Consider the following 10,456-nt stretch of genomic DNA (forward strand, 5'->3'; position numbering starts at 1 on the left):
AATTTTTCATATATAATTAGAAGATATGGAAATATATTCATAATAATTAATTTTTTTTATTTAGTTTCTATTTTTATTTGTATTATTGACCAAATTAATTGTAATTTATTCATATAAGGTAAAAATATTAAATGTTTAGAAGGTAATAAATGTAATTAGTTTAATGTAACCAATGGACTTTTATGGGTATTCTTGTATATTTATTACATTTATTACCTTCTAAACATTTACTATTTTTACCTTATATGAATAAATTGTTTAGAAGGTGATAAATATACAAGAATACCCATAAAATTAACTATGATAGGCTCTATAAAGCAGGTTGCACGGCATAAAAATTTAGAACTGGTATGAGAAATTAACTTGTATTTTGACCTGATAATTAAATCAAATAAAATTATTATTCTTCTTTAAAGGTTTATAGTATAAGATTCAAATTATCTTTTTTTCATTTAAAACCGTTCTCATCTATAACTTATAATTATTTATAATAATATATAAAAGTATGAATGTGAAAATTTTTTTGAATTTATGAAAATACATTTTAAATTAATTTCTTATTTATTATAATTTCAAATTTTAGTAACAAAATTAATTTTGTAGATAAAAAAGAATTTTAATTATATTAAATAAATATCATTATAATAAAATTTTTTGAATAATAATTCTTTAGATAACTTGGATTAATTTATCAAATGAACTAAAATTAATTAGAGTTAATGAGTAACTAATCTTGCGTCGTTTTATATATTGACAAAGGTCGGGATGATTGCTTCAATATCATCTCGGTCACAATAGTTAGCAAGTCATTTTTTGATAATGATTCTATAAATAACTCTTAAAATTCATTTATTAAAAAAGTTAATTAAGGTTATAAATAATAAAATCTCGTATATTTATATATACAAATATATTTTAGTTTAAAAAATTGGATGTAAGAAACCGTTGTGGACAGTACTTAGGACGAAGCATTTTTTGGTAGTATTTTTATACTAATATATTTTACTATCCGACGTTGACACGACCTTTGCCCAAAAAAAGAAATCCAAAACAACTATAAGCACTTAAACCAGGCTACGTGGCTGTTCCCAGAGGCGCCCATGGTTAAGCCAAATGTTTCAAACACAGCGGTCTAATCCAAAACCAGACACAGATCGGCTGGAAACAATGACTAATCATTACGCAGTTTGCCAAATCCAAAGAACTTATATGGACATTCTTGTAAATTTGCTTTTTCTGCCATAGCTCCTTTTGTTATAAATAGAACTTAGTTGTGGTATTTTTCTACGTATCAATAAACGTGATTACATAAGAAGGCTCTCTTTACTTTAGTAATTGTCAGAGAAAATTAAACAGGCATGAGTACTGCTGGTCAGGTCATCCGTTGCAAAGGTGATCTCAGTGTCTGATACTAAAACAATTTATTTGTGGTTACATAATCACTATCTTTGTTGGTTTTTTTTTTTTTTTTTTTTTTTTTGGGTTTAGTTTTCGTTCATTATTTTGATTTTAAGGTTTTGATGCTTAGGATTTATTATTAAAACTTTCTCTTTCTTTGACTTGAGATCATTTTTCTTTTGCTAATATTTGTGGTTTGTAGCTGCGGTGGCATGGGAGTCAGGGAAGCCACTGTCAATAGAAGAAGTGGAAGTGGCACCACCACAGAAGAATGAAGTCCGTATTAAGATACTCTTCACTTCTTTATGTCACACCGATGTCTACTTCTGGGATGCCAAGGTTACACTTCTCCTATGACTTGTTTTTGGTGATTGGTTCTACATATGTAATTGGTAAAACCATGTAGCTTTTGTTAGGAAAAAGAATTTCGATCATAAATGTTTTTGACAACCCACAATGTAATTTAATGATCTGTGAACAATCTGTAACATTCCTGTTTATTTTGAAAATATTAGAATTGTTTTGATTCCTTCGTTAAGGCTATACATTTGATACTGTTATATGAACCTCTGAGTCCATTCTATCGCGTTATCATTGACATCATTTTTCCTCTTTTTGCAGGGACAAAATCCTCTGTTTCCTCGCATACTGGGTCATGAAGCTGGAGGGTATGTGCATATCTAAATGCTTAAGAGATGAGATGTAAACCTTGAAATGGCCTTAAAACAGTTTAAATAAGATGTATAATTAGTTATTTTTCGGGATTTAGTTAACTGGATTGGATGTCCTATTAGTTTCTGAAATAACATTCTTACACTGATTTATTTTTGGCTATTAATTGACCAAGTTCTCATGTATTAACCAGTTTCTTTGATCTTGCCGGCCTTTAGGATTGTGGAGAGTGTAGGTGAGTGCGTGACTGATCTCCAACCAGGTGATCATGTTCTCCCTATCTTCACTGGAGAGTGCAAGGAGTGTCGCCACTGCTTGTCAGAAGAAAGTAACATGTGTGATCTCCTCAGAATCAACACTGATAGGGGTGAAATGATTCATGATGGAAAATCCAGGTTTTCCATCAATGGGAAGCCTATCTACCATTTTCTTGGCACCTCAACTTTTAGTGAATACACCGTTGTCCATGTCGGTCAGGTTGCCAAGATTAATCCAGATGCTCCACTTGATAAAGTGTGTGTTCTAAGCTGCGGAATATCAACAGGTTTGGAACTTGGGGACAACTGTCCCTTTTTTTTTTTCCTGTTTCTGGATACATAAGTGATGTTAATAAATTTCTTCTTTCACAGCTTATTTTTTCTTCCATGCTTGTAGGTTTTGGTGCCACTGTGAATGTTGCTAAACCCAAAAAGGGTCAGTCCGTTGCGGTTTTTGGACTCGGCGCAGTTGGCCTTGCTGTGAGTTATCCTTGTTGCTTTTATGTTTTTTCCTCTAGGCAACTAGAGAAGTGTTGCACTGATTTATCCTTAATTCTCTTTTGTGAAATTTAGGCTGCTGAAGGAGCAAGAGTTTCTGGGGCTTCTAGGATAATTGGTGTTGATTTGAACCCCAACAGATTTGAAGAAGGTAGCATTGATTTAGTTGTTATTCAAAGATTGGTTATGCTCCTAGTTAAGCAAAAGTTGCAAATTGATCATGTTTCTTCTTATTACTTCTTGCAGCCAAGAAATTTGGTGTTACAGAGTTTGTGAATCCTAAAGATCACAACAAACCTGTTCAAGAGGTTGGTTCCCACTAAAAAATTCAATTCTTTATTCGGTTCATTTAGTTTCAAATGGTATCACAGATGGTTAACGTTTCTGATCCTCAAGCTCGAAAAATCCTCTAGGATTCTGAGACAACCGTATGGTTACTGGAATCACCCTAAATAAAAGCTGCATTATATAATCTACTTGTTTGAGATCCTGATTTGTGAAGCACATCCTTGTAGCTAGCTATTGACTATTGTATTACAGAAGCATTGATGCTAGAAATGAAATAGTGATTTTTTGTTCTATGGAGAATAACATTTTGCTTCTAATAATTAGGTGATTGCTGAGATGACTGGCGGAGGAGTTGATCGAAGTGTTGAATGTACAGGGAGCGTCCAGGCCATGATTTCTGCATTTGAATGTGTCCATGATGTAATTTAGTCTCACAACCTTTATTCATAGATAGAGATTATATCTGTTTACATTTGTCTTTTTTTAGCTGAAATCCCTTATTTTCAGGGTTGGGGTGTTGCTGTGCTTGTCGGTGTTCCTAACAAAGATGATGCATTTAAAACTCATCCAGTGAATCTACTGAACGAGAGGACTCTCAAGGGTACTTTTTTCGGTAACTACAAACCTCGATCTGATATTCCTGCTGTTGTTGAGAAATATATGAACAAGGTGAGTTTATGCTTCTGCTAAAAAAATTTCTTTTATTTCATTTTTCTTACTTGAGGCAAATCTACCTCGTTCTGCTCTATCTATACAAGTACCAATAAAAAGTAACATTGTTATCTCTAAATGTTGCAGGAGCTTGACCTGGATAAGTTCATCACTCACTCTGTCCCTTTCTCTGAGATCAACAAGGCATTTGACTACATGCTCAAGGGTGAGGGTCTGAGATGCATGATTCGCATGGATGCTTAGTGAACGCCTATCCATGGATGAAGGGCACTTTTATTTTAAAGTTTTATACTATGTGAAGAGCGATTGAGCCAATAAATAATTTCTGCTACAATATTTTGCTGTTTTTAATAGTATATTATCCTATTTTTATGTCTTACATTCTCTTTCTCTCTTTTTTCTGATTGCTTTGTGCTCAACTTGTTATAAAAAGACCCTTGCATGGATCTTTTCCTTCAATTGCAAGGTATAATAATGGTATATATACCAAAAGAAAACAGAGTTGTAAGTTATAACCATTTAATCAAAGCAAAGTTTGAAGACAGTATTGAAGTAGAGAAAAAATGAAAGACGATGAAAGCAAATATGCTGCTTTTGGCATGGAACAGGTAAAGACAAACGCATATATTCCAAGTGCACTTCACTTTCCAGCCACTGGGCAACCAAAAGTGTAGTGGATTCTGCCGTTTTTCTTTCTACGCAACTTTTAATCATTCCCATTTCTGCTATCAGGATTTGTAAACTCCAATGATACGTGTCTATTATTTTTTTTCACGTCACTTAACTTGTGACATCAAACTTAACGAGGGTATTTTTAGTAGTTTTTAATAGTAAATATATGTTGGTAGAATTGGATAGAAAGAAAATAACCATAATTAAAACACAGCGTTGAACATGCGTATGTACTTCCTGCCTGTCCAGGAAGTAAGAGTGATAATTAAGCGTCTCTGGAACAGGTTGTCTTCAACTCTCTTAAGACTCAAAGGCCGAAGTGTTGTAAAATACAACGCCTCACAGCAAACTGGGCATATCCCATCGTTTTCACATAGAATCTTTGATTAAAGGGTTCACAAGCCGACATTTTGACCAACTTCTAAGCTGTGAGAAATCACGGTTGGCTGGCTTATCAAACTTATTTTGAACACCACGCCTTATCCTTTACTGTTAATCAAAGGATGTGTCTGCAATAGAAAGGAATTGTACAATGGGCTCAATTTTGTTCACTTTATTTACATCCGAAAACATTTGGTAAATAAGTTTGATTTTTAATATGAATAACATTTCAATATTCATTAATTAAATCAATAAATTACATAGTAATTTATTTGTTTTAAAACAAAAATAGAAAAAGCTATAAAATATAAAGATGTAAACTGAGAAAATTGATAACACTAATAAAATGGTAATTAATGAGTTGATATTAAAACTTCAAATTAATTCATTTTTACATACATAAATCTATTTAATCCAATTTAAAATAATTCATTTTACCTGCATGCAATATTATTTATTTTTATATTCGAATTCTATTCTTACTTTCCACTTTTATATTAGGGATTAAAATTTAAATTCAATTCTTTAAAAAAATGCGAATCGGTGGCAGAAGAAACAGAATCCTGAAACTTTGATACAAATGTGATACCAATGTGAAGCCAAACAAGAAGAAACCTAAAACAAATTCTGAGTTTCAACAACAAAACCTAGGGCACACTAAGACGAATCCTATAGCAAAAGATGAACAAAGCTATAAGAGAGATTCAACTCTAACCAAGACGCCAAAAAAAGAAAAAAAAACAAGAAAACGCTTACCAGACACTACAGTGAAGTAAAAAAGAAAGAAAACTGAGATGAGACTCAGAAGACTCACAAAGCTAAGGGCAAACTCTTCTGGAGAAAGAAACTCTCAAAAAGAGAGATTGCAAACTATTCTTACAAAAGTTTAATGCAAAGCAAGCATCAATTTCTTTTGCAATAATGTATTGTAGGGGAACAATCATCCAACCAAAAAATGCCTCCAAAACTAGAGAAATATCTATGCATTTTACAAAAGTTATTGAATATTCAATAAGTTCAAAACTGACATAGTTTCAAATACCATTAGTGGAACTCAATGTATATTTTTCTTTGTGTTGACTATTTGACCTGCACAGAAAATTTGTTGAAAGAAGAAAAGTCATAATTAAGAGAGAGATACCTTCTTGGTAGCAAGAGGTGATGGGGTAGCAGTAGCAGTTGCATTATCTGTCCAATTTTTTTCACCCCAATGCCACAGCATACTTTCCCAGAAGCAGAATTCTTCAAAGCATGTCTTCAAACGCTTGTCTTTTATCTTAATTTTCCAATGACCATTGGTGTAATTCCCTTTCTCAGCTTGCCTCCGATCCCACTCTAACTGTGCCTTCTGTTTGGACCTAAGTAAACAGTACTTCTGTAAATTTTCTGGCATGGCATCATGTACCTTCCACCATGTTTTGTGAGCAACATCACTAGCAAACTCCTGCAAAATGTCCACATTCCAGTTGCAATCATAGTCCCGGAAGCATAGCCATGGTTTGTTGCCCAGATAATGGAGGACATAGAGGATTGGAGGATTGGCTCCAAAGAGGCGAGTCTTCATCTGTTTCTTCTCCTCCTCATCACCTTCCCAGAAGTGCTTCAAGAAGTTCATGTGTCTTGGAATCCGATGCCACCAAGTGAAGATTTCGTTCAGATACCCCTGATCCCCACCATTGTAGGATTCAATCTCATTTATGTGATCCATTAGTAGCTGGAACGTACAATTTGATGGTTCGACAACCATCACACCAGAGTTGAAGAGCGTAGCATTATTTCCTATAGCAGAAATTTCTGGCATTTCAAATAAAAAATCAATATTTCTAAGTATAAGAAGGTCAGCATCAATGAAAATGATCTTGTCATAATCAGTCAACTGCCACAGACGGAACTTGCTGTAATTCCATTCATTATATGCTTCTGGTTCAGCTTTTGGATTCCTGATTCTTTGGATTGTATAAATTTTCCACCCAGCAGCCTCCAAGCCACCTCTATGGTAATCACTGATTGAGTCATCAACAAGTATCACAAGGTCCCTAGTTGAACCTGACATGCGGATGCTTTGAGCAGCAGTAATGGCTCCACAAACATATACATGAGCAGAGTGTAGGATTGTTGCATATGCTTCACGGTGTGCTCTCTCTGAATGGAAATACTCTGCTCAAATTTATTTCAGTTAATTTAAAGATTTTCAGGCTTGGGAAACTAGAAAATTCAGTTAGTTTAAGCCTTCTGTAACCCATTAAGAGGTGCCGGAGTTCAACTCATTATTACAGGATGGAAAATTTCCAGATCAGCAAGAAAAAATAGAGTAAAATGTAGAAAAGATTAAATGGGGATAGGGGGGAACAGCAACAACTAGAATTCCTTCAGACCACCCTAGCTCAGAAGAAATATAGAGATCAAAAAGATCATTTAGGTCAGTAATTTAGGATGTCACAGACTCATTTATCATACTCAATCACTGTCACCAACTAAAAAAATAATTTTGCCTCATCTTTATAGCTATGCATTCAAGTTTCCTCAACAGAGCTTCTTATCTTAGTGAAAAGAACTAAATGGGTAAAAAGTTGATATTGACATAAAAATTTCAACCAGCCAGCTTCAGTTATACTGAAGAATAGAAGAATTTGTATGAACAAATATCTTGAAGAAACTGGTTTGAAACTAACCTTTAGCCTGGAGAGGAACTGAAAGTTCACATGACCCTATTGGCAGTTGAATCTTTTCTCTTAACCCATGCAGGTTTGGTGTATACAGCCAAGCATTCCCTTCATGTGCAACAAGGTCCTTGCAAGGAAAAAGATTTGGGATGGGGAAGCAGTCAGTCACGAAAAGCACATGCACTGGGTGAAAACCCTTAGCAGACGCGGCAAGCCTTGCAGCCACTAACTGAAAGTGTAGACGTGCAACATCCCTTGACCACTTTCCTGACTTCTTGCAAGGAAGCTTGACAGCAATAAGATCAATCCGTGGTTTTCCAGGAACCTGAAGACTGGGTAGAGGAGGACAATTAGGAACCTCAAATTCTTCTTCTTCATCTATCCATTCAGGGAACAGGGATTCCCAAATTACATTGTCTGCCAAATAGTCCAATTGCAGAACAACATGCTCAGCATCTGGTAACAGCTGCTTCCATTGATCAGTTTCACCATTATTAAAGTTCAACAAGCCAACTCCCTGATATCTTTCCCTGTCCGTCAGTTTTTCAATAACATTCGAGATTTGGTCCCAATTTACATCCAACATTGATATATAACGCGAATCTGTGGCAGCACTCTCTCTTATCCATCTGTCTACAAAACCAGGCCTGCATGTAACGAAATTCTACTTCAAATAACTAAAAAATAAAACAGAAATAAGAGTAATCTTAAACATATATATATATTTATGCCAACAAACTCGCTGCTCCTGGCCTTTCGGTACTGGAAATTCAAGGTGGTCAGGTTAAAAGCAGAGATATTGAGGTTCTTACCCATGCTAGCTGGATAGGTGGTTAGATACAGTCACACACTTGTACTCACATTCATGCTCTTTTATATACGCATGCTCAAACACACACAAGGTTTATTTTCAAGAAGAAAACAATTGAAGTAAAAGAGAGTAAAATATGAAAATAAACAGAAAGATAAACTGGTGGTAGAATATACCGAGACACAAAATTGGATGGACGATCTGAAACATAAACTGCAGGAGAGTGAAAGAGTGTGAAAAGTGTTCCCAATAGAATTATAACCAGCACAGCTTTCAAGGTAGATATCTTGCAATTCCAATTCCTGTATCGAATGGGAACATGGAGGGCCTTCTCAACATCGTTAAAAACTTTGTTTCTTTGAAAACCTCTTCTGCTTGTGTCTTCACTGAAAGAATGCAATTATCATAGCGTCAGTCCACATGCATAAAGTAAATAAAAGAGTGAAAGAATTCAAAAATCTGAAAAGCCAACAAAGCTTCTTCATACCGAAAGCAGTTTTAATAGAAAAAGGCATGTTTATAGTTTAGTTCAAAGTATAATAATATAATCGGAAGCAAATCTAATGTCAATAGAGAGGGAAAACGGAAGCATCAAAAACGTGATTTGCAAAAGGAAAGTAACTTCGAAAAATGCAAGCAACATCCAAAAACTTTCAAAACATTAATAAGAAAAGGATTAGCATAGTACAAGTACACTAATCATGCTGCTACCTCTGGCTTTCACAATTTCATTAAATATTCCAAGTTGAGATCTAATTTCTAACTTTAATTCCACAAAGCTTTACATCCCATAACTTTTAAATTTCTGAAAAAGCACAATGCAACCCTCAATCAATTCAAATCTTGGCGTAAATCACAAATTCAAAAATCAATTAAAACATGATGAAGAGTCCAAAGTTTTCATCAGATAAGAAGTCAAAAGATCATAGTACATTCATTTAGCAAAGCATTATTTATACCAAAAACATATTTCTCGGAAAGTTTTCCGTGCAAAGACTATTACAATAAAAAATAATTCCATAAAAAAATCACAATACCAGCAAAAAATAATTAAGATTGAAAATAAGAAGAATTAATGTAAACAGCTGAAAGCTTAAGTAGTTAAAGGTAGAGAGTGCCGACTGGCCTAGCTCAATCTACTTCATATTTGATCTTTTTTCAACAGTTAAGAAGCTAAAATTAAGCATAAATATTAAATACATATCGTAATAGGAAATTTCTTCAAATAACTAGAATAATTATGACGCAAATCAAAGAAAAAATCGCATAAAAATGCAAACAGATCTTACTGTATTTTCTAGTCAAACAAACAACAATGCTAAAAAGCTCGATCTGACTAACTAATTGAGGTAAACATTTTTACTAAAAAAAATTACAGGTACTTGAATGATAAGCAGTAATCCTAAACTTTAATGAAGAAATGGCATGAGAGGAGAGGAACCGACGCGGAAGCAGAGACGCGGTGACGGGCCTCTTTGGGACTGAGGGAAGGGCCTCTCATCTTTAAAAACCTTTCAGAGGACAAATGAAACTGAAAATACCATTTGTTTATACTTTGAGGTTTTAAAGTCTTTACTCAAATTATTATTTGCTTTTAAAATTAAAAAAAAAAAAGAAAGAAAGAAAGAAAGAAAGAGCTGACTTTGCTGTGTGATCCAAGGCTGTGTAAAATGCGAGAGGGCGGCAGTTATTCGTGTTAGAAGAAGAAGTAAGAAAAACATTTGGAATATTTTTTATTTTTATTTTTATTTTTGTTTGGTGGTGAGCGTTGAGATGATAGCTGGCTAATGCTCTTTGCGTTGCTCAATTTAACACAAATTTAACCAAAATAATCTTCATTGCCAAAAACAAGGAAGAAAAACTTTACTAATTAGTATAATATTTTGTTTTTTAAAAATATCGTAATTTGAGATTTAAAAATATAAAAAATATTTTAAATATTAAATCTTAAATCTTAAATTTGTGATAACTTTGGAACTAAAAATGAGTAATTTGACTTTTTTGCCACTAAGCTACTTGGCATTTTGCTCGAATGACCAAAATTTACGTCACCAAATGTTAGACCATGTAGATTTTTAGCAATTATTTAGCGAACATTTCATCAACATTATTATTACTTTATCCATGCTACTATTCTCAACTAA

General features: G+C 33.8%; 2 protein-coding genes across 2 annotated transcripts; one reads left to right on the top strand and one right to left on the bottom strand.

Moving 5' to 3' along the window:
* Positions 1-1,286: 1,286 nt before the first annotated feature.
* On the top strand, positions 1,287-4,164 carry LOC111315685 (alcohol dehydrogenase class-P). Its single transcript, XM_022917595.2, has 10 exons — positions 1,287-1,392; positions 1,601-1,737; positions 2,020-2,066; positions 2,289-2,614; positions 2,725-2,807; positions 2,901-2,976; positions 3,072-3,133; positions 3,438-3,533; positions 3,621-3,782; positions 3,912-4,164. Exons 1-10 carry the CDS (start codon positions 1,359-1,361, stop codon positions 4,026-4,028), a joined length of 1,140 nt encoding a protein of 379 aa, XP_022773330.2. The 5' UTR covers positions 1,287-1,358; the 3' UTR covers positions 4,029-4,164.
* A 1,641-nt stretch (positions 4,165-5,805) lies between these two features.
* On the bottom strand, positions 5,806-9,973 carry LOC111315686 (putative UDP-glucuronate:xylan alpha-glucuronosyltransferase 3). Its single transcript, XM_022917597.2, has 5 exons — positions 9,955-9,973; positions 9,758-9,843; positions 8,489-8,698; positions 7,511-8,148; positions 5,806-6,995 (listed from the first exon to the last, which is right to left on the bottom strand). Exons 2-5 carry the CDS (start codon positions 9,811-9,813, stop codon positions 5,965-5,967), a joined length of 1,935 nt encoding a protein of 644 aa, XP_022773332.1. The 5' UTR covers positions 9,814-9,843; positions 9,955-9,973; the 3' UTR covers positions 5,806-5,964.
* Positions 9,974-10,456: the final 483 nt, after the last annotated feature.

Source organism: Durio zibethinus, chromosome 20 (genome assembly GCF_047325235.1).
Source record: "Durio zibethinus cultivar Kanyao isolate XHJ-2024 chromosome 20, ASM4732523v1, whole genome shotgun sequence".
Lineage (NCBI taxonomy): Eukaryota > Viridiplantae > Streptophyta > Magnoliopsida > Malvales > Malvaceae > Durio > Durio zibethinus.